At 38.5% G+C, this 24,898-nt stretch overlaps 1 protein-coding gene across 1 annotated transcript in view; it reads right to left on the bottom strand.

Moving 5' to 3' along the window:
• Positions 1–2,709: 2,709 nt before the first annotated feature.
• Positions 2,710–24,898, bottom strand: part of TMEM260 (transmembrane protein 260) — a 72,000-nt gene continuing 49,811 nt past the window's right edge. The window contains 7 exon segments of the mRNA XM_070797648.1: positions 2,710–4,923; positions 8,796–8,886; positions 10,343–10,396; positions 12,123–12,299; positions 17,051–17,199; positions 20,309–20,480; positions 22,855–23,024. Of these exon segments, the coding sequence (XP_070653749.1) occupies positions 4,669–4,923; positions 8,796–8,886; positions 10,343–10,396; positions 12,123–12,299; positions 17,051–17,199; positions 20,309–20,480; positions 22,855–23,024 (1,068 nt within the window). The 3' untranslated portion in view covers positions 2,710–4,668.

Here is a 24,898-nt window from a genome sequence, read left to right as displayed (position 1 = left end):
CCAGGCGTGGCACCTGGGCTAAGTTGTTCTGCAGCATGTGGGAATCGTAGTTCCTCCACCAGGGATTGAACTTGCGTCCCCTGCATTGGAAAGTGGATTCTTAACCACTAGACCACCAGGGAAGTCCCCAAATAACTCCGTTTCAGATCACATTTCTAAAACAGAAGATGGTTATGGTTTGCATATTTTAAAAAAGGACAATCTCCATTTACTAGTTTATCATATGTAATATATAAAGAACTTGCCAATATAAAAATTATACCTCATCTATTCTTACCATCTCATACGACTTATAACAAATTCTAAACAACATTCTGAATGGGTTAAAACTTAGATATGGCTTATTTCTATTTATCTTTTATTAGACCTTTGTTTAACATAAACCTCATCTAATGGCACCAAAAAGACCTGTGACTACTTGGGTGCTCTGTGAAATTGGAGCATGTGGATGGCAACGTGGTCCATTTATTTGCCTTTGTGTTCGATTTATATCTTGAAACTTTCTTATCAACTTTTAAAAAATCATCACATTATCTGTGCTATTGAAAATTAACCCTCACCAATAGCACTTGGGATCAGTGGAAAAGATCCAGATAATTCCATTTACAGGGCAACAATTTCAGGCTCTATGTTTACAGTTTTGGAACCTCTACCTGTCTCTCCCCACCATCTTTTTTTTTTTTTTTTGCAATATGATACAAACTAATCTTTCCAGTATATGCAAATATATACTACATTGTTGAAGAGCAATCAGAATTTTTTCTTAAGAAAAATCCCTTTCTCAAGATATATTCCGATTAGTTTACTTTCCAATATCCAGGTAAGCACATCGTGCTATTCCTGAGGCTTTTTTTTATCGTCCACGCTGATCCAAATCAAACAGACCTTTAGAGTGTGCTGACAATGACGTCTTCATTGAATATGATCGCTGCTGAGCTTCAGCTCCCTGTTTGCTCTGTAAGTCTGTGCCAAGATCTTGGCCTTTAGATGTTCCCAGAATCCCTGGAAACATCAGTTATTTGTTTCTAAGTGTAAGTCTTAGGATGGGCTTGCATCCACAACAAGATATGAGGATGAACAAAGCAGTGTGAATCTCCTACTGGGTTAGACTTTCTTTACCGTTTTACCACAGGGCTCAGAGCCAGTTAGAAGAACAGAATTTTAAGTATTATTCCTCACTGGTGCTTTCACAAAATATACCAGAATTAAAACAGAATAAAAGGATTTGCTTTAATAGGATCCATTTTTTTCAATCTTTGGTATTAACGTTTTTCTTAAATGTTAAAAGTATTAATATTTCTAAATTCTGAAAGATATTGATGGGAACTCTGAAAAATGACTCACATTGTTTAACTTTCAAAATACGAATTTAAAAAACTACTCTTCATATCCTAGTCTGATGTCTTAAAGAAATCAGCAGGGTATCATACAATAATCCTAACACTCAAAAAGAGCTTTATTTAAGTATCATAAAGGGTATAAACATCCTGGTGCTATCATTAGAAATTACTAAGAATGCAGGCAGAAATAACATTTCACTTCTATTAGAAGACTTCAAAATAGGACACAGGTCATTGATTCCCTTCTCTTTTGGCTACATTTTGAATCACAGAACAAAGGCATTAAAAAAAACAAATGGATCCTTTGGAAAAACAAAGAAGAAAGTCAACAGCAAGAAGCAAGTATATCTCCCATCAGCGGCAACAGGGCTGGGGAGGTTTGTTAGCGAACATGGAAGCCACTACCCCCTTCTCCACTGGCCCTCTGGTGTGTGCCAGCCTTAGTGCTGGGCAGGAGGGCACTGCAGCCTGTGGAGAGGCAGACAGTGCTTCTGGCTCCAACTTGCTCCTTAGGCCAAAGTCCAGGCAGGAGTTGGCCTTGTGGGGTTCCTGTCATCCTGCCAACCCATGGCACTCCAGGGACACTGCTAGGGGAATGCTGGCCAAATCCTGCATGAGAAGTCACCTTCTTCACATTCTCTTCCATGTCAGGGGTTAGACTGAAGGAAACCCCTTCTGTCAGGTTTTATGGTGTTTGTGCACTAGCCCAGGAGAAGGAAGGGAAAGAAAAGAAAGCAAATGGTTTAACCTCACAAAATAGAAAGAATTCTTCAAAGTAGTTGATCTTGGAATGAAGCCCAACATCCCCAAATCTCAGCTCAGTTTGCTCTTTTGCCATTCACTGCTGGTTTTTAGAAATTTAAATAATTATGACCCCATCTACAGTGGGCCATCGTATCACTGCTTTCTCAAAGAGAGTGGTCCAAAGTCACAGTTGCACAAATACAGAATAATCTAGGCAGCATCTGACAACAGTCAATATGCAAAGCATATTCAGATGTATATGAGGCATCATAGCGTGGACAGACATTTAAAATGCAGATATTTAAAGAGGCCCTCATTTGCCATACTTATGGCCATAAGTAGGAAATATTACTCCAAAACAAGATGTGTGGGTAGATGCTGAAATGAACATTTACATATTATTCCGTATACAGAATATAGATTTCAAAAACCAACGTGATCATCTCACACACACACAGTGTCTCTTCTGAAAAAATAAAGACAGTGCATTTCCAGGGAATGAGTATATGAATTTTACTGCACTGTTTAAAAAGAAAAGTAGAAATCATAATCTTACATAATTCCTTCAAATGGATCAACTGAGACAATTTCTCAATGCTTCCTTAAATTTTTACACCACACTGAACTCCAACAGGTTTTTTGTTTTAAGGTAAACCAGGTTTTTGGTTCTTCCCTGTGGAGAAGTTACTTTCAAGTCAGTGAAAGTTCTTGGCCCATGATTAAAAGTCTTTGCCAATTAGTACTCAACAACTTCAATTCATTTTTTTCTGGTTCAAGATGAGTAGGAGCCTAATAAGGCTGTGATAAAAGGGCAAAAGGCACTGAGAGCCAAAAGCGGATTAATGAGCTCCTCCATTTATTTGTCTTCCTAACAGCTGAACTGTTACAACTATTGACACTCTTCAAAAGGTTCCGCTCTGAACCCTGTCCAGGCGCTGCAGGCTCCGATGGACATCTTCAAATCCAGAGAATGGAGGGGCAAGGGCTTCCCCTGTGTGGTGCCAAAACCAACAAAGCCCCATGGATCAGGTAATGAAACTTCAGCTTTTCCCCCTTTGAGATTTATTTACTGGCAGCTGACAAGGGGCAAATTCAGCTCGAATTGTGCAGTCAAGGCCCTGTCAAGCTTTTAGAGGCACCCTTGTCTTGAAGCACCTTCATGACTGGCATTTCACTCAAAAGCCCTCGGCACTGGTCCTTAACAGCTTATGACATCACAAAGGACACTCCAGACAGATGCCTACATGGCATCCTGCAGCATTTTAAAAGAGAATTAGTGGTTTTAATTATGGTCGTAGTATGAAAGGGAACCATGCAAGCTCCACAGGAGACCTTTGATCAGACCCTTTCGCTAGTACAATGCCACGGAACTGTGACTATTCCTGGTAAGGGGCCTTTTCTTGCTGAATGACTCACCAGTGATCTTTGAATGCAGACAAGCTTCTAGCCCTCCCTCTTCATTAGTGAGCATTTCTATACAGGGGCCTATATAGTGCTTGGAGTTTAGGAGCTATACAATTGGGGGAAAAGAATCCCTACAGATTCAGGCCTCTACTTAGGAAGTGCTGAAGGACTCTGAGTGACTTTATTCATTAAAACAGGTTGCTATTAATTAACTGTCATAATAAAATAAAGAACTATTATTTGCATTTCTTACTATGTTCTCTTTAGTAATATGTATAAAAGATGCTTGTAACAGAAATGAATTTATTGAACCACTTCCCCACACCCCTGAACCCCCACTGCCCCCCCTTTTGGCAGCAGGAAGCCTCCTAATTATTGGGTCCAGATTTATGAGTCCAAATAGAAGTAAAACATGAATATAAAATTAATTAAGGAAAGACAAAATCCTTTTTACTTGCCAGTTTAAGCAACTGAAAAAAAAAAAAAGCAAACAATTAGCTTTACTTTTTTAGTGATTTCAGAGAATGATCGAACACAATAAAACCTTAACTTTTTTCCAAAATATCATCTGGTTGGTATTTAGTTTGAAGTGTGAGATTATGTAATAACTACAGCTACTCAAAAAAAAAAAAAAAAAGAAAGAAAGAAAACCAATGCCCCCCCATCCCCCACACCCCAAACAGTACTCTAGCTTGAAGTGTTAACAAGATTTATTAAAAAAAATAATAATAATTTCATTTCTGGGAGCCAGAGAATGTCTTTGGTCTGGTATTAATATTTTAAGAATTTAATTTTAATACCAATCCCAATAAGCAGGGCCCTTAAGATTCATGGTCGATATTTTAAGTATATGAAAATAGTTCATTCTTTGCTAGAATTTAATCAAGCAAGTCATTTGATGAAAGGTTGTGTAAGTAGGAAGATTTTTCAAAATATTCTCACTGAAATGCTAATTCAGTAACACAGGCTAAATAGAATTTGTGGAAATAGCACATCTCAGTTTCTAACTCCGCCGTAAAACAGTACCGTTACTGTTTTACTTATAACACCATGTTACTTATATCTGGGAGATGACCTAGTCTTCCGTTTTTTAATGCCATTTCTTTTCTTGGAGGAAAAACTTTTGGACTTGGGAATTTTGGAAGCTGAAAGCTGAGCCGGTTTTTCACAGTTTGCTGTCTCAGCCATTTTTCATATTTCTCAGACTTCGTAGTTCCTTTCTTAGGTGCTTTAGAGCAACTGAAATATCGGCCAGCTGGGGATCATTCTGGGCCTTGCGAGTGTAGAGACGGAAGTGTCTGATGGTTTCAGATAACAAGACTTCAGGGTCTGCACTTCTTTCCTGAAGGCGCAGCATCCGTTCACAGGAGATGGCGTAGTTCTTGTGCCAATTCACCGGGTGTTCCTTTCGTAAATAGACAATCTCCTTATAAAGCTGGAAGACAGCAAGAACATTGACATTCCATTGTTATCCCTTGACTTTTTAAAAAAGACTAGAAAACACAAAGGAATTAATAACACAGGGAAAAATAAATGCAAGCAGCCTGTAGTAAAAATCTAATCGTTGCTAGGCCATGCAGAAAATGCAAGGATGATACTGTAATTATTACAGTAGCAGGAGGCAAATGCATTTCATATAAAGCTGTTTCTGGGGTTTTTTGGATGTTGCGGAGGGAACTTTAGACACACTGGGTCAGGACAGAATGCTCTTCCTCCAGAAAGATGTTCTGGGAAAGGGATTTGGTTCTAATTCATGGAAAGCTATTTACTCAACAGGCAGAAAGGTTGAAACTCTAAATTTAGCTATTAAAGAAAAAAAAAGTAACTTTCTTTAGAAAACTGCATGGAAAAAGAACTTGAAGAAATTTCAATTTTGTCCCTCATTTTTACATAAAATTCTCTCTACATTATAAACAACAGTATTAACAATAGTAGCAATAGAAAACCTCTAACAAATCCAGCATCCAACAGGCTGGGCATAATATAATTTAAGAGACACCCTTAAAGTGAGATGTTGAAAATCTCCAGTGTCCTAAAATAACAATTTTCATAGTTAAAACTCTGCCCCCAGGAATTCAGAATTTTGTTTTTCAATATCAGATATAGTGTTGATTGGATAGAATTAGAATCTTTAATATTGAGTTTTCTAGAGGAAAAAGATAAAAAATTAACAAATAAACCAAAAAAGTAGATGCAAATCTACAAAACAATATTATGCTTGCTTATTGGGGAATTTCACAACCTTCTTGGGGATTATCAAATTGAAGTCAAATCCACAGGCACTTGAGTTATCCAGTAGCCTCCATGAGAGCACAGGACAAGTAATGATGCTTTCTCCAGGGACAAGGGCTTTTTGAATTAGAACTATACTCATTACATCATTCAGTTGAAAGGGACCCGATTATATTATCTGTTTCCCCAACTCCTACTCTAGAGTAGACAAATGCATATCCAGTCTTTTTCAAAACAACATCCCCATGAAAAATTCCCCAATCTGTATTTTTTATGTCATTTTGATATTTAATAACTCTTCGTCCCGAAGTTGCCTTTTAAAGCTATTTTCCCTTTGCCTTCACTCCATAAAATAGGAAAGAGTCACCTCGTACTTTTCATAGACTTCAAAGCTATTAAGTCAGCATTTTATTTTCTTGGTAAAATGTCCAAAGCTTCTCTACTTTTTCTCATAGTCTTTTTTATTTTCCCTATCTGCTGCTCCTCTTCCTGAGCCTCCCTCCAAAGAGGGACATGTGTAAAATGCACGGCAGGCTGCCCTGCACAAAGTCGGTGCTCAGGAACTGCTCAGGTTCTTTTCTTAGCCGTTTTCAAAATCCTGATTAGATTTTGGAGTGCAAGATGGATGCCAGCAACTCAGTAAGCACTTTCCAATGGCTCAAGAGAATAAGAGGCTCACTCACAACCTCCCTGCTATGTCTTCGGACATCAGAACAGCCATACTACCCTTTTCTAAAACACTCTGATCCTGGTGTCTCATCAGCTCATTCTGGATGGGCCATTAGTCACATGTGCTGTATCTTAAGAAGCTAACAGTCATTTTTCATCACGTGGGAATTGTATTTCCTCCTCTAAGCGTGAATCTTTGTGACACTAAGTTTAGTGGAACATATTCTAGTTTGGGGGGCATCTTCAGTGTATCAACTGTATTCCTAAAGATAACAGATCATTCTTGCTTTCCCAGTACACCTGAACTTAATGTTCTGGATAACTATTGAGCAGGACAATGTAAATAATAACAAAAATATCTTCTATACCTAACAAGAATGTTCTTGAAAAACCTGTGCGAGGAGGTGATTTGTGTTGACTCAAGTATTTGAGCTCCTTTGTCTTGCAAATGATGTCACATACCTGGAGACACACGTGAAGGAGATACCTATAGACTATGTTACAGACTTGTGTTCACTGAACAGAGTAATGCCTGCAGGCCCAAAGGGACAATAAATCCATGAACTGGCTTTAGTGGTGGCCTAACGACTGACCACGGAACAGATCACTGATGAGAACATAAAATAGTACTAAGTCTCAGATTCCTCCCAACTAAATATGACTTGTTTTTCACAGAATCACAGGGTATTAGAGATGAAATGGATCTGACATGGCCAGGATGTGAGAGATAATCTATAAAATTTACAATCCACTTTTTTTTTTGAAAGAAAAAATAGAAAGGTTAATTGGCCCACAGTTAACAGTGAATGGTGGAGCAGGCCTTGAACCGGGACTCCCTGACTGCCAGTCAGAACTCCAGAACACTGCTTCCTGTATCTAGTCCCTGGCTGTCCTTGATGGGCACCTCGGAGGTGTCCACCTCTATCCCTGTGGTTTCCTGCACCACATGTGTCTGGCTGGCTTCCTCTGATCTTTCAAGATGACACTGTAGTGACATCTCCTGTGGCAGCTTTCCCTCCCTTCTGCGCCACCTCTCCCCAGGAGGCTGTGCTCATATGCCTCTCAGTGTCCCGTGGCACCCCTGCACAGCTCTTGTATTTCTCACTACTAACAGGACTTTATCTTATATCTCCCTCTCTGGCGTGTGCCCATTTGACAGCAGGGCCAATGCCTGATCATCTCCATCACAGTATTTGGTACAGACTGGGTGCTCCATAAATGCTCTGTGAGTAAATGAATACATGAGTAAACCATGGACCAATAAGCACACAATTGAGGAGTAAAAGCTGTCACACTAATTGGACACCATGCTATTTTGACTCAGTCCCAAACAAATGCCCTGGCTGAGTAGATCCACAGCAGCCCAGAGACAGCATAAATAATCACTTGCTAGACATACAGCTCCTGGGCTCCGTTCTCACTGGCTTTTGCCAGGATGTCTGTTTCCTATACTGCAGGCTCCAAGACTATCTCAGAAGGCGGGGAAGAGGCCAGTGCTATAAACCACAGAAAAGCAGGGCCTTGTTAACACAGTGCTACAGCAAAGCAAGCCTCTGGTCTGTACCCTCGTTCCCATCACAGAGGACCAGCTAAGCAAGAGCCTTAGCGTGCCTGGCTGTCTGGCTTCCTGGGGTTATTCTCCACGACCCTTTCTCTCTCTCATGAAATCTCAACCAGCCATGGTCCGATCGTTTCAAGTGTTGCCAGGGTCATGACTTTTGTATAGAGGGCGACCCATCAGAACTGCTTTTTAAGAAAATAAAGCCATCATCTTAGTTTCCTATTACTGTTGTAACAAATCAGCACAAATGTAGTGGTTAAAACAGCAGTTAAAACAATATAAATGTATCATATATTTCTAGAGGCTCTAGAATCTGTTTGGTTTTTTTTTTTTTTTTTGCCTTTTCTAGCTTTCAGAGGCTGCCTGCACTTCCTAACTTGTGGCCCCTTCCTCCATCTTTCAGGCCAGCTACCTGGCAATCTTCAAATCTCTTTCTGACCTCTGCTTGCAATGCCATGTCTCCTTCTCTGACTCTGACCTTCCTGCCTCCTTCTTCTAGGGACCCCTGTGATTATATTAGGCCCACCTGGATAATCTAGGATAATCTCCCCACCTCAGGATCCTTAATCACACCTGCAATGTGCCCTTTGCCGTGTAAGGCCACATATTCACAAGTTCTGGAGATGAGGACATGAACTTCTTACATTATTTTGTCAACCACGGTCATTTACTTTAAATATTATTTGAGAGACACATGACTGTTTTTCCATTTGTACTGATTTATAATGCCAAATAAAGCTGGAAACAAAAAAAGTAAAAACTCTGTGATACACTCTCTTTACATCCCAAACAGTCACCACTACCCTCCCACCAAATGTATTTATATATGTAAAAGTGCAACATACGTTATAGGCGTGAGTGTACAGTTGAGCTTTCACATTTGAAGGCAAACTTGCACTTTCTGCCAGGTTAAAGATGAAGAACGGTGTTTTCATCCTGGGAGTGGGAGGGTGTTCACATCAATTTCACATTCAAAACTAAATCGGCCAGACTTTTCCATTGATGAGGATCATACAGAACCCTTTATCGTATTCTTTTCACTTCTTTCATATTCACAGAAGTTTACTCTGAACCAACAGTAGCCCTCCCCCACCCCAAGACGCTGCATTCTGTTCATCATCACTGTTGTGCATCACCTTCCCTCCAGATGTACATCTTCACTGTGCAAGAGCAGCTGGGAGGGGAGACTTGCTGAGTCTGTCAGCACATCCCCGAAGATACCCATCACGACGGCTCATGCCGTGTGTGACCAGTTCTTCAAAGGTGGCTGGACTCTTTGACCACATGAACTCATCCGAATTGTATTCAGCACTCCAATTAAATCAATACCTGCCTGAATAATGACCTGCTTTCTTCATGTGATTTCTCCCCAAGCTTTCCCACACTGTCACACTGAAGAATCGTGCAAACATTTGGTATATCTTTGATTAGTCCCTCAAAGCAAGTATTTGTTCTTATAACCGGGTTGATAACTTGAAATATGCAATTTTCTGACATTTCCAAAACACTACTACAAACACTTTTTTGTAATTGTTATTTTGTCAAGAACCATATTTCTTGACAATTAAAAAAAAATCCTCTTTAAACATATTACACCCTAATTCAATTTCTGGTGCACTCAGCCCCTGGCCCAGAGTGGGCATCAATCCATTTTTCCTGGAGGAAGTACTTCATACTTGGTACCCCTGTCTGCGCCACTTAGGCCTTTTACATTTTAGGCCAAAGTCTGTTAGTTAGTGTTAGGTATTTTGAATATTTTAAAATAATGGCAGGAACACAGAGAGACAAGAGCATCACTGTGAAGTGTTCATTTCACATAGGAACAGGGAAGTCCAGCATCTAGCACGTGAACAGTCAAATCTCTTGGAATATGTCTGTCTGCTCCACTGACAATAGGAACTGTGTTGTATTCCAATGTGTAGCCTCCAAGCCTAGCACGGTGCCTGGTTTCTAGGAAGTTTTCAATAAGTGCTTAAATAACTAACTAGCACATTACACATGGGACAGGGTGGTAATTATCAATCTCTCCTTAATCAATTACACTGACTTTGGTTTAGTGGAGGCGGGAGAGCACAGGAGTGATGAATGTTCCAGTCAGAGAGAGGTGAATTTTGGACTCTATTGGTAGAGCTGTGCGGCCTACAAGTAACCTCTCTGTCTTCAGTTCGTTCTTTTTGTAAAATGGGGTAAGATTGACTTCTCCACAGGTTGTTGTATGGATGAAATGAGATTATGCCTTAGTAACAATTAGTACAATGCCCCAAACAAAATAATCGCTCATAAATATTACTTTTATTATCACCATGCCCCACTGCTCCCCAAATGAAAACTGCCACAAGCTACTTCTACTACATTAAAAGTAGACTGCAAACTGAAAGTATAAGTTAGTCACCTTGCTTGCCACATCTCTTCATTGGCCACAGATTCCCAGGAAGAAGGATCAAACCTGTAGTTAGAAGAAAATGGTAACATTTTCCTGCCAGTTACCTTTATTATTACGGACATGTCATTTTTGTTTTATAATCTTACAAGGCAAATAAAATAGGTTGCATCTTGAAGAACAGATAGAGACCAAAGTAACAAACTTATTCCCTTAGAAATATTTGATGGTTAGGAATCTGAGGTTTTGGTAAATGCATTTGTAATCTGCATGATGAGCCCCACTGCCTCACAGGAGCACACTAAAGCTCAGTGGGAAGAGGCTGGAGGCTTCCCGAGAGCTGTCAGGCGGGCAATGGGGTAGGGGTGAGGTCTGGGTCCCTCTGTGGGCACAGCTGAAAGCCATAGAGCTGTGAGAAGAGGGGACTCCTGGCTTTGATAAATCGTTGTTGGAGCTAGGATGCTGCTCAAAGAGCACTGGCTAAACCGTTTGCCGATTTTTTCCCACTTAATTAAAATTTCTCTTAGCATGTATCTACTTTGACAAAATGGAGGCAGTGAGTGATGCTGTGTATCTGTACTGTCATCGGCTGTTTGGAGAACAGGGGATTTTCCAGCTTTTCCTCACAATGGTCACAGAGTACTTTGATATACAACTACTTATCCAGCTCTGGCTGGAGCACAGCAGTGGGGTCTGTTTGCTCATATCGACTCAGAAATCTTCGGTACCATTTGTTCATATGATTTTGAGTGTTGCTCTTGAATACAGGCTTATAGCTCAGTTGGTAAAGAATCTGCCTGCAATGAAGGAGACCCCAGTTTGATTCCTGAGTCAGGAAGATCCTCTGGAGAAGGGATAGGCTACCCACTCCAGAAGTCTTGGGCTTCCCTTGTGGCTCAGCTGGTAAAGAATCTGCCTGCAATGCGGGAGACCTGGGTTCGATCCTTGGGTTGGGAAGATTCTCTGGAGAAGGGAACAGTTACCCACTTGAATTATAAGCAGTAATTATCTAATCTTTGCATAATTCATTATTTAATTTAAAAAATAGGCAATAGAGAGCCTATCTTTAGATGGTGACTCATTTTCCATATGGGAGAGAGTCAACTATAGGTAGAGATGCTTCCAGGAAGACTAATCAAAACAACAGAACGAGGCTAACGGCAAACAGTTGTGAAGAAAAAGTTACTTAAATCCCAGTCTTCCTACAGAGAAGTGATCTGCCATTCTTTTTTTTTTTTTTCTTGTTTTGGCCACACCATGTGGCATGTGGGATCTTAGTTCTCTGACCAGGGATGGAACCTGAGCCCTTTGCTGTGGAAGTGGGGAGTCTTAACCACTGGACCACCAGGGAAGTCCCTGATCTGCCATTCTTGAAGAAAACAAATAAAAGTGACAAGTTTATGTGGGTGGAGACTATTAGGGACAACAGAATGAGCTTTAAAGCTCTGCTTCAGTTCACGAATCTCTCCCACTTTTAGGGTCTGAGGTACAGGATGACGGACCATGTGGCATTACAAGAGCTGGATGTGGATGGTGGCACATATCTAACTACGTGGTGCCCACTTAACCATCACTGCCTTTCCTCCACCTCTCCATTGTTCTTCAAGCCTGAGGACAAGAAATATAAGTTCTCCTTCTCTATCACGGTACTCTGTGGGCAGCAAATAGCAATATTAACTACTAATAAAAAACAAAAAAAAATCTAAAAAATTAAAAGGCATTTCAAAATTCAGTGAGTTTTTTAGGCACACAAAACAGCTACACACTGATGGCAAACAACTGCCCTCCATACCTTCCATAGCTTTCAGTCCAGTTGTAGATATTTCTCGTAAGTTTAATCCACTCCTCAGGGTTGAATACAATCTCTGAAGAAACTAATTTGTCACAAGAACCCCATGGCCAAAGTGAATAATTCTTTTTCCAGGTTGGGTCGCCTTCGTGAATTCCTATGCAAACAAACGTTTCTTTTCTATTGAAGACAGAAAAATATGTATTATCAGCTTAAGGTTCTAAATGCCAAATACATATAACTCAGGAAGGGTCATTTTTTACTCTAAACCTCAGTTACCAATAAACTATTTGTGAACATTTTGGTTTCTTTAAATCTCTGCCAGTAGATTGCTTTAAATTTATATTAGTGGGGGAAAAAAGCTGTCTGGAGATTGAAGGGAAGCACACAGACATAAATAATAAAACCTACCTGTTTTTGACACAGAAATCAAAAGAAATCAGGTGGGGACAAAGGGACAAACACAAGGAAAGAGTCTGTGGTTCTGTCTCATGTGTAAATAGACATATTATTTGCTACCTTCTAAATTTTATAGGTGGAAACATGTCTTCGTATTAGTAGTACTACTAATACTAGTAGTCTTTCTGTCCTCCAATTTCCATTGCATTTTACTTTTAATCTCTTTTAGCATTATTTTATTGAACCTATGATTTTCATTTACAAATCCTTCTGAGTAGCCCAGAAGTAGCCTGAGGATAGGCTCTTTATCTCTAAATTAATTCTGAAATCTAAACATGGAACAACTATCTGAAGACTCTGAACAGTAAATGGTAGAAAGAAGATTGAGGGAAGAAAGCAGAATTCTGAGTTCCACCAAATCCGTGGTGAGTTTACTCCTGTTCATCTTCCAGGATTACCTGGCCTGAACTCAAGGAAGCCTGAAACCCAAAATACATACCAAGTGAGAACAAAAAGATCTCAAGAGAAGCCTTCCTCTTGCTTTTTTCCTGACTCCAAGGAGCAGGAAAAGGAACTTGTAAGGATTGAAAGAGCAGAGGAAATCCCCAGAACTTTTTCCTTTCCCTCTTTCCCTGGGCACCAGACAGTACTGTGCCAGCAGCAGAAGCAGCAGCACAGTGGCAGCTGGGCAGGTTCCTGCAACTCTGTGGAAGTGGACGCTGCTCGCTAACCAGAGGAGCCGTGGTTCCAAAGATTGGGAGCAAACTCCCATTACTCCTCCACTGGATGGGCTTCATACAATTTTAGAAAGACAGAATGTGTGTAAATGAACTTGAAGCTAGATTAAGAGAAATTGTATAATTTAAACAAAGAGGAAAAAATACTTAAAGTATAGAGTCTTAGGTACCTGTGGAACAATATCAAAAGGTCTAACACTGGAGTCATCAGAATCCCAAAAGAAGAGAAAAAAGGTGGAGCAGGAAAAGTACTTAAAGAAATAACGTCAGAAAACTTCCAACTTTTGTGAAAGACATAATCGTTTAGATTCACGAAACTTAGTAAATCCCAAGCAGGTTAAACTCAAAGAAATTCATGCCCAGATACATCATAATCAAATTGCTTAAAATTAAAGACAAAAAATCTTGAAAGCAGTCAGAGAAAAACAACACATTTCATACAAGGTAAACGATGATTTGAATAACTGCAGATTTCTCAACAGAAGCCATGCATGGCAAAAGGATATAAAATAACACTGTTAAAGTGATGAGAGAAAAAAAAGAACTATCCAACCCAGAATTACATATCCAGAAATATCCTTCAAAAATGAAGGTGAAATAAAGACTTTTTTGGGTAAAGAAAGACTAAGAGAATTCACTGCTAACAGTCTTGTTCTGAAAGAAATGCTAAAGGACTAACTTCAGAAGGGAGAAAAATGATACAAGATGGAAAGCTCGAACACCAGGATTGAAGGAAGAGCAACAGATCTGGTAAATATCTGAACAGATATCTAAGACTACTTTTTCTCTTAAATTAAAAAACATATGTTGAAAACAAAAATCATCACATGTCTAATATAACATGTTTGACAACACAATCAAAAGTGGAGTAAAGGAGCTTACACGCCAGTAAGATTTCTACAGTTCACTTGAAGTAGTAAATTGGTTTAGTCACTAAGAGATGTCCGACTCTTGTGACCCATGGACTATTGCCTGCCAGGCTTTTCCATCCGTGGGATTTTCCAGGCAAGAGTACTGGAGTGGTTTGTCATTTCCTTCTCCAAAAGTAATAAATAGATTGTGATAGTTAAATATGTCTGTATACTGTAATTCTAAGAGCAACCACTGAAAAAAATTTACCAAGAGACACAGTAACATGGAATGCTAAAAAAAAATCAAATTATCCAAAAGAAAGCAGGAAGGGAAACAGTGGAATGAAAAACAGAAGACCAAACGGAAAACAAGTAATAAAGGGATAGATGTACATCTAAAACATGTCAATATTTACATTAATGCAAATGGTCTGGATATAAATGAAATGATAGACAAATTGTCAGAATGGATAATAAAACAAGAGTCAAATATGTGCTATCTACAAGAAACCCACTTTAAACATGACGTAGGTGGCTAAAAGCATAAGAAAAAAAAAAAGATATGCCATGAAAACCCTAATCAAATTAAAACCAGTCAAAAACCCCAGAAGTATTTTTTTTTTTGTAAATACAGAAAAAGGTGCAAATGCAATTAAATGAAGAAAGAATATAAATGTTTTCAACAAATGATATTAGGACAAATAACATTCATAGGCAAAAATATCTTTGTTCTAAGCAAGCCCCTTGTAAAAATTAACTCAAAAGTGATTTCTGATCTGAGATATAAAACATAAAACTGTAAAAATCTTAGAAGAAAACATGAGATAATCTTTGTGATCTGGCATTAGGCAAGAGTTGTTTGACAGGAGATCAAAAAGTATGATCCATAAAAGAGAAATATGATAATTGGATTTCATCAAAATAAAAATTACCTGCAAAAGACACTTTGAAGAGAACAAAAAGACTAGGAAAAAATATCACATGTTTAATAAAAGATTTGCATCTAGAATAGACACAGAACTCTCAAAACTCAATAGTAAGAAAACAAACAATCCAATAAATCCAATAATCCCACTCCTAGGTATGAAAACATATTCATACACAAACCTGTACATGAATGTTTATAGCAGCTCTATTCACAAATAACTGGAAACAGCCCAAATGTCCTTGAATAGATGAATGGATAAACTGCAGTACGTCTATACAAAGGAATATTACTCAGTAACAAAAAGGAATAAACTATTGATACACAACAATAACTTGGAAGGATCTCAGAGGCATTTTGCTAAAGTAAGGGATGCTAGTATCAAAAAGTCACATACTTTATGAGTCCATTTATATGACATTCTGGAAAAGGTAAAACTACAGTAACAGAAGAGGCCTGGCGTGCTGCGATTCATGGGGTCGCAAAGAGCTGGACACGACTGAGAGACTGATCTGATCTGATAGTAACAGAGGATAGATCCGTGGTTCTGAGGGCTAGGGGTCTGGGCACAGTATAACAACAAAGGAGCAGAAAAAGGGAGTTTCTGGGGTCATGGATTTGTTTTGTATCCTAACTGTTCTATCTACTTGGCAAATTCTTTCTTAGTCTTTGAGTCTCCAAAGTTCATCCATACCAGTATTATCATGCTTACCAGCTGATACTATAACTTATCTGTTTCACATTTAAGGCATCACTTGACATCTGTCTCAAAGATGGTAACAGCAGGGATCACACCCATCCATCTGCAGCTAGTACAGGTGTTGGGACATTTTTAATACCCAAAGTTTATTAAATAAATGCTGAATGAATGCCCCTCGGCAGAATTAATTGCTTCCTCATCCATGGTCCCAGAACATTTGGCTTACACTGTCAATTAAGTCATCCATTTAGTAAACACACATTGAACATTTACTGTGTCTTACACTTTACAAGGCTTTGTTAGTACAGAGCTTACACCATTATGGCTAACTGTATTCATATCTATGTATATATACAACTAGATTGTAGTCTACTTAAATCTGGAACTGAGTCTCACTTTATTGCCTAATACAAACTGATAGATAGTAGGTTCAATTAGTGTTTAAGACGTTCAATTAAATAAACTGCACCAAAAATGCCTATTTGGAGATGTTGTTAATATTTTATTCCAAAATAGAACAATTAATTATTACTCCACAGCACATTTATACCTATTACCTTCATATGACTTCATGAGCCACAGTAAACTTCAGGCTCTGAACACCAAAGTACCACTTCATTATGTTCTTAGTAAGGGACAGTTTAACTTTGGAATTTATAAAAATTTCTGAAATCCTCTTTATAAGAGAATAGAAATTATGAAATAAGTTTGCTTCTTCAGGCTCTGGACAATCCCAAGCATTTCAGGGACAGGAAAAATATTCAACAGTATACCACTGAAGGAGTTATTTATTCTTGACCTTAACTATGAATAATTTTATGTTCTGAAGTATATCACAATTCTCATATGTTATCTCAGTCAGCATAACTGTAGGTGTTTTTCTTATTTATAAAAATGCCTTATCCTTTAGAAAAAAATCCTTGAGCTATTTTTATATAGTGATTATTCCCAGAAAACATTTGCATTAAACTTAAAAGGGGGCCATGGTGTTGATCAGGGGGAAACTATAATTGCTTGTGATCTACCTGCAATGATTTCAAGTAGGCAGGCACATCTCCAATTTCTCTGAATTGTACTAAGATCTTATTTGCTATTCTTGCTAATCTGTCTTTATTTTTCCTTTACCCAGAACAATAACATTTATTTCTGCCTGGTCTCATTTATGCACAGATATTCAATTTAATTACAAAGATAATCTCACCAGTGACAGGGAAATAGGTATAGAAAATTGGTCTTTTGGATGAAGCACAGCTGCTACATAAACAATTTTAGAAAAGCTTAAGATTTTAGAAAAGCTATTATATGAAAAGAATGCTTACTGTTTATTTACTTCAAGAAAATGATAAAGATTAAATGTGACCATTCCACTAGGTAATATTCCTTCTACAGGATTCCACCGGTTCCCAGGAAACTTGACGCCTGGTAAATGCTTTGCCATCTTGGGTAGATACCACTCATAAGTCATCATCTGCCAGAAAGATAACATGTGATATCATGCTTTTAATATGTTTCTTTAAAAAGAACCAAGTTTATCAAGGATGGTGAAAAAGTTACCAAATGTGGAGTTACTCATTAAATATAAACATAATTGAAAAATACATACAAATGCAACCAAGGTATGTGCCACTATTCTTCTAATGACTCAGACCTTAGATTTTATGTCTTAAGTTATAATTATCAGCTATCAATAAAATCAGCACCTAGTTTATGACCAGAAGGACCTCCTGTTCTTATACCTAGGGAGTGTACTGAACTTTGAGAACCAGCTTAAGCATCACTTCCTCTAGGATGTCCTCCCCAGTTTTCACAGCAGAACAAGATGCTCCTGTAGCACGATGTACCTACCTTGATTATAGCTTCTAGCCTATTCCTCACTAGACTGAGAGCTCCTATAGGAAAGAGACTGTATCTTTTCACCTCCTTGCCTCTGCACCTAGCACAATGCCTGGCACAGAATAGTTCCCAAACTATGTTTGCTGAAGCTGAAATGCCTTTTTGATGGCCAGACTAGACAACCTAGGCAAAATAAAGAGATGTGTCATTACTCTGTTCTTTCATTCATTCATTCAGAAAACAAAAACAAGTAGTGCTTGACCTACAGTGAAGAAGATATAATCCCTGCCCTTGAGAAGTTCAATCACATAACCTAGGCGTCAAAGTTAAAAACCCCTTGGCTAATAATCTGAATTTATTAATAGCTCCAAGTTAATTACATGTCCTTACATATTCTTTTGGTTAAAATAAATCATTAGTATTAATTTTTTTTAATTCTATACTTAATGTATACTTCATCCTACAATTTTATATGTACAAATTTCAGTTTTTAAAGAAGACTTCATTAAAGTTTGGATATCATCACTTGAGCAATTATGTTTATGTTTTACCTGTCTCTACAAGTCATTTAAATAGAAGTGACAAATTAATTTTAATCTAAGTATGTAGAGGGTGCTTCCCTGGTGGCTCAGTGGTAAAAAATCCACCTGCAATGCAGGAGACATGGGTTTGATCCCTGCATTGGGAAGATCCCCGGGAGGAGGGCATGGTAACCCACTTCAGTATTCTTGCCTGGAGAATTCTATGGACCGAGGAGCCTGGCAGGATGCAATCCACAGCGCTGAAAAGAATCGGACACGACTTAGCTACTGAACCACAACATATTGGAAATACTCAAAAAATACTTACTGAATTAGAGTTTATTTCCCAATAAGTTTCAGTATTTGAGAATCAAAAGTCAAAGTCAAAGTCGCTCAGTCATGTCCGACCCTTTGTGACCCCATGGACTATACAGTCTCTCCAGGCCAGAATACTGGAGTGGATTCCCTTCTCCAGGGAATCTTCCCAACCCAGGAATTGAACCGGGGTCTCCTGCATTGCGGGCAGATTTTTTACCAACTGAGCTATAAGGGAAGCCCCTATTTGAGAATAGTAACATTCATTAAATAACCACTTTGTACTAGGACCTTACTGTTTCTCATTCAATTCTCATAATAACCTTAGGTGAGAATAATTATTTCTGATACTGTTGATTGCCCACTCAACAGCCAATCCTTCTTTTCAGCTAACACAATCCTGGTTTTAATCAGGGAGTTACAGTCATTCTCCTTTGCTAGTGAGTAGTTTTTGGAGTAGTCATGTGACCCAATACTGGTTAGTGGGGCCTGAATAAAGGTCTGGCAGGGGCATCTGGGGCACATGTTATTCCCAATACAGACAGAGAGAGAGAGAGAGAGAGAGAACTCAGAAGAAGCACTTTGCATGCAATGTTTGGAACCAGGCATCCTTCAATTCAAGAGACCTGCAGAAAAGCTACCCTAGAACACGGCCATCATGGAACTGCTTGTATTATCAATCCTAAAAGCTCCTTTCTCCAGACTACTTGTTTTGTGAGATTAAAAATCCCATAGTTTAAGCTACTCTTAGCGATTTTGTTTCTTACATTCAAAAGCATCCTAACTTACTTACCTAATGATTATTTCCATTTTATAGACAGGGAAACAGAAGTTCTGAAAGGAAAACTCTTTAGCCCTAAGTCATACATCCAGGAAGTGAGAGGATAAGGATGTGAACTCAGGTTGAATTAACTTTGAAATCCAAGCTTCTCAACCATAGTACCTGTATTTAAAATCATGGTATACCATATTATTAACAAATGATCTAGCTTTTGTCAGATTCTAGATCATTTTAATCAAGACCAAATGAATCATTAGTGTACATGACATAAATGCACACTGCTTATAAAAATATGTGTGATTTTCAAATTTCCCTATATTTGCAAATCTGTTTAAAGTGTTGTCAAAATTTTTAATTATTTATTAATTGAATGAAATTTATTCAATAAGTATTGTTTTTTCAAAAAATTTTTAAAATCAGTATTGTGCCTATAATTTGCTCAATCAAACTAATAGTACTTTTTCGAGGTTAAGAATTTCTCTTTTCCTGATGACTGTTCTAAAAAGAGTAGAGATAGATTTGTTCTCTTTAACTATTTATGGCTTAAACAATAAATCCTATAGTTTAAATACATTTTTTTTAGTTCCAGAAGATTGTTTTAATAGACCTTGAAATTTTCACAAGTCCTTTCCTAACATACTTTTGTCATAATATCTACAAAATTTACAAATTCTATAACAGAATTGTGGTTAATAATTTCTATTTTGAGTGAAATGTTTACTTACTTGCAGTATGACTTATTTTATAGTCAGCCTAATTTATTTTAATCTCTGGACCAGGGGGCAGTGTTAATTTGAATGGCTGAGCTGATTGGATGTAAAAGAACAATTTAAAAATAAATTTACAACACAGTATTGTCATGGTCTGCCATGTGAACTAGAGACCTAGGATGTTGTTTGAATCTGAGACATATTAATTCTTAAAACACTCAGTTTAAAAAACAAAGAAGAAACACATGACTTATCCTATTAGTTACAATAAAGGAAAGAATGTGATATATATTTTACCTCAGAGTGATCATGAAAACTGTACTCATGCACTGTTAAAAAAAAGAAATAGTTCTTTAAAATACACATTTTAAAACAATTGCTACTACTATATTTTAAGTATATTTCTCACATACTTACTTCCTGATCCACTAATGAAATATCTGGCCTCAGTCCCTCACAATAATGCATGTAACGGAGAGAATTCCCTGGCAGATCTCCTCTGAGTAAGATAATTGCATCACGAGGCATGGAGGATAGAAGGTTCTTTGCAAATTTATCAATCACATAGTTGGTCCTTTGGTCACAAATGCTAAATAAAAGGATTTAAAAATATTAAAATAGCAACACATTGTTTTGGTTTTAATAAGACTAGGCTTATTCCCCACTCCATTCCTTTCCCATTATACAATCTACACTTAGTGTTTTAAATATTCTAACATATCTTCTAAGAGGACACATATATTTCAAAGGGAACACTACTAACTGGAGAAAAAATGTAGAACTAATTGTGCTAGTGAAAAAAATCAGCGTACTGCTTTACTTCTGGAATTTATAATCATTTCCATAAAAAGGGAACAAGTTAGTACTCAATAATGAGTACATTTTACCCCTAAAAACATATTCACTTTCACTAAGAAGAAGTAAGGTGTCTAATTCCACTTGGAGTATAACGTAATTTCATGTTAATTCCATTTAGTTCAAAGGGATTTTCAGAAACGCAAAAGGAAATTTGCCAGTTTCTGGCATACATTTGCACATTTGTCTGACTCTCTTACATGTAGAGGTTGATCCTTTCTACCACTTCCCTGGACCACTGGCTCTCTGTGTTCCTCTCTCCCTTCTAGACTGAAGCTGATTATCACTAGGGGATGAGCCCAATGAGAAAGAAGGGAAGGAATAATTTGCTGAGATATTTACTTCTCTTCAGCCATTATTTACTGTTGCCAACAATAGCAGTATAGCTCTTTTCGATGATGAAGTGGACTTTATAACTTCAAAGGAAAAACTGGCATGAATTCTCAGAGCCTTCCACAAAAAAAGAAAACGAATACAAGAGAGAAAAAGCATCAAATAACTGAACAAGTAATGTCCTTCCTCTTATTATCAGGTCCATTACATGTAACGGTGATAAGAAACACAGCCTAAAGTTGAATCATTGAGTTAGCATCACAAAGCAAATTAATACTTTCAGGAACAAATACTATCCCTGCCTTTGTAACTGATGATGCAAATGTTTCCTACTGTGATGCCCTACTTTGCAGGGTGATGCCTCACCTTTTGCCACCCAGCAAAGTTCCATTCACCTGGGGGCAAAAAAGAATCCAAATCAAACCAAGCCACCCAGTCTGTGCAGGCATCCCTGGTGTGGAAACTGAGTTGCCCTGAAGACCTGAGCCAGGAGAAGAATGGGATAAAAGAGGGGTGGGAAACACACTATGGGCCTGGCAAACCCTTCCCGAGCCAGTTATGGAGTTGTATCAGGAATCTGCCTCCCCTTCCCGAGCCAGCTGTGGAGTTGTATCAGGAATCTGCCTCCCCTTCCCGAGCCAGCTGTGGAGTTGTATCAGGAATCTGCCTCCCCTTCCCGAGCCAGCTGTGGAGTTGTATCAGGAATCTGCCTCCCCTTCCCACAAGGCCTCCTGGTGACACAGAGTCCCTAGCATGGCTGCTCCTCAGCATTATAAAGTACCAATCAAATCTCACTATAACAAAACTCCAGCAGACTCTTCCACTTCTGTAAAGTCTATTCAATATTACTGCAAATAAATGAATTATCATCTAAGTCTTCACATCTTTTATGTTTGACTGACATTTACATTATAATGGTCATTAAGCAGATTTTGAAAAATACAAACAACACTAATAATGCATAAGGGTTAAGAAACTTTCAGAACTTTGAATATTCAAAATATTTAATATACACTACTACAGAATATACTAGATAAGGGCCAAGGATTACTCAAAAGATAAATTCTTTGAAGCACAAAGTGAATTATTTTAGGGCATACAAAAAAAGCCCAAATTGGGACTTCCCTGCCAGTCCATGAGATGGCTGGATGGCATCAATGACTCCATGGACATGAGTTTGAGCAAGCTCCAGGAGTTGGTGATGGACAGGGAAGCCTTGCCTGCTACAGTCCATGGGGTCACAAAGAGTCAGACACGACTAAGCGACTGAACTTAACTGCCAGTCCATTGGTTAAGACTCTGTGCTTCTACACAGAGAGTGCAGGTTCGATCCCTGGTTGGGGAACTAAGATCCCACAAGCCTAGTGGTATGGCAAAAACAAACAAAAGCAAGACTTCAAATGTCTTTACTCTCCATCTAAGTGGTATTTTAGATCATGGAATTTTACATATACGCCACAGAGCTTGCTCAAACTCATGTCCATGGAGTCACTGATGCCATCCAAGAGTCTACAAAGTAGCTCTAGGATCCCCTTTAGTGGAAAATACACAGGTAGTTTACACGCACCACTTGAACGCCTGTTTGCAATGCCCTGAAACTATATATCACTCATGCTGAGATTCTTATTCAAAAGTTTAACAACCACTGCATTCAGATCAAGCTATCTCACTTTGAAAGCTAGTGGAAGGTAAAGATAAAACAAAGCCCTAGAATCTAAATATCCCAACTGTCTCTGGCTGGAAAGCTACTTTTCATAAAAATAACCATGTATTACCTATAGTTAGAATATATTTGGCAAGTTACAAAAAGAATTGCTGAAAGCCATTCCAGATACTGAAGCCCGTTGGTGTTGAGCACTCGGTTACTCTCAGATACAAGGGCAGCCAAACCGATGCCAGCAAGGACAGCCACCACTGCATTGCTCTGCATCCAGAATCGTTCCACCTGTGAACGAGGCATGGGAACAGTGCATCCAACTGACTGTTTTATGTAATCAATCAGGTATTTACATATCTTAAAAATATACTGAATGCATCTAGTTGCTTATGCCTGTGTCATTTATGTCTTCTTAACTGACTTCCCCAACTCAACTCCACGTCACTTGATTTTTCCATTTTCAAGCATTCTTCCTTCCCTGTCTGACATGTGGATCTCCCTTTTTGGATCCACAAAGTCTTTTCTATACTGCATACTTAATCTTGAATTCTTTATCCTAATGTGCAAAGTTGAAGAGGTGGAGAAATGCTTTTGCTTAACTCCTGATGTTTCCTTCCATGAGAAGCCCCACCAGTATAACACTTTCCCTTCACTTATTTCTCCTAGAAGGACTGTAGGGACTGAGCTGACTGGACAGTTTGGGAGTTGGGCCTGAAGAGCTCTCCTCTTTCCTCTCTCTTTCTCTTGGAAGTGAGTTGCCCACAGGAAGTACTTGTCCAGGGGCAGACTCTGGGGTGAGGTGAACTGGGGAGGGAAGAGGCCCATCCTGAGCAGCACTGCTTGTGACTAGACTGTTCAGGGATACAGGATGAGAAGGCTCCAGTGCCCACAGGTATTAACCACATTCTCCAACCCCATCGTTATTGGTAACAAAGGTGATTCTCCCACCCAATGTACTGGTTTATCTTGTTCTCAACTGATTCAGAACTCAGGTACTCAAATAAGGTATTATTCATCAGGTCTCTCGGAAATATACACACATGGTTGGTTTTGGCTGCTATCTACATTTACATAGGTTCTGTTATAAGGAGAAGAAATACTCTAATCTCAGATATCGTAGTCAGGGAAAATTGAAATATACTTCCTGTTTTGTACAGGTGTGGACTGGTGAGGTAAGAAAATAAGGGAATATGTTGGTAGAGACCCTAAGCACAACCCATATTTCTTTGCTATTTAAAAAAGTTCCAGAAGAAATGTGAAAAAGAAAGTGAAAGTGTTAGTCACTCAGTGGTGTCTGACTCTTTGCGATCCCATGGACTGTAGCCCACCAGACTCCTCTGTCCATGGGATTCTCCAAGCAAGAATACTGGAGTGCGTTGCCATGCCCTCCTCCAGGGGATCTTCCCAACCCAGGGATTGAACTCATGTCTGCTGCATTGCAGGCAGATTCTTTACCAACTGAGCCACCAGGGAGGCTCAATCCCCTAAAACATTAAATTTAAATACGATTTCCAACTTCTCATCCTTCAACATGTAAAAAACCATTGAAAACACTATAACTAAACCAGAAAGGAATATCCCTAAGACAGTCTTATTAGAAATCTAAACTTCAGGATACTGCTCAGTAGCCATAGCCATTGTATAACCAAATACCACCAACATCCCCCTCTAAAAAAATTAAAAACACCATTAATCCTAAAAAAGAACCACCAAAATTCAATACAATACCACAACCAACACCACCACTTACAATTAATGTGAAAGTGAAAGTGAAGTTGCTCAGTCATGTCTGACTCTTTGCGACCCCGTGGACTGTAGCCTACCAGGCTCCTTAGTCCATGGGATTCTCCAGGCAAGAATACTGGAGTGGGTTGCTATTTCCTTCTCTACAATTAACATGAGCCCCCCATAAATAGGTGAAGAAAACTCCACAAAACCAATCACAAAAATAGTACTTAAATATGATGGATGTTATCATTATTCTTACATGGAATTTACCACAAGTAATGATATGAAAAACCATCATTGTTATTCAACTATAAGAACACTAATGACCATCATTCAGAATCACACCCACTAATAAAAATCATCAACAATGCATTCATTGATCTCCCCACACCATTAAACATTTTCATCAAGCTATTTTAAAAAATTCCAGAAGA

The sequence above is a fragment of the Bos indicus genome, chromosome 10 (assembly GCF_029378745.1).
Source record: "Bos indicus isolate NIAB-ARS_2022 breed Sahiwal x Tharparkar chromosome 10, NIAB-ARS_B.indTharparkar_mat_pri_1.0, whole genome shotgun sequence".
Classification (NCBI taxonomy): domain Eukaryota; kingdom Metazoa; phylum Chordata; class Mammalia; order Artiodactyla; family Bovidae; genus Bos; species Bos indicus.
The sequence above is the reverse complement of the archived record's forward strand: the minus strand, read 5'-3'. Positions and strand labels throughout refer to the sequence as shown.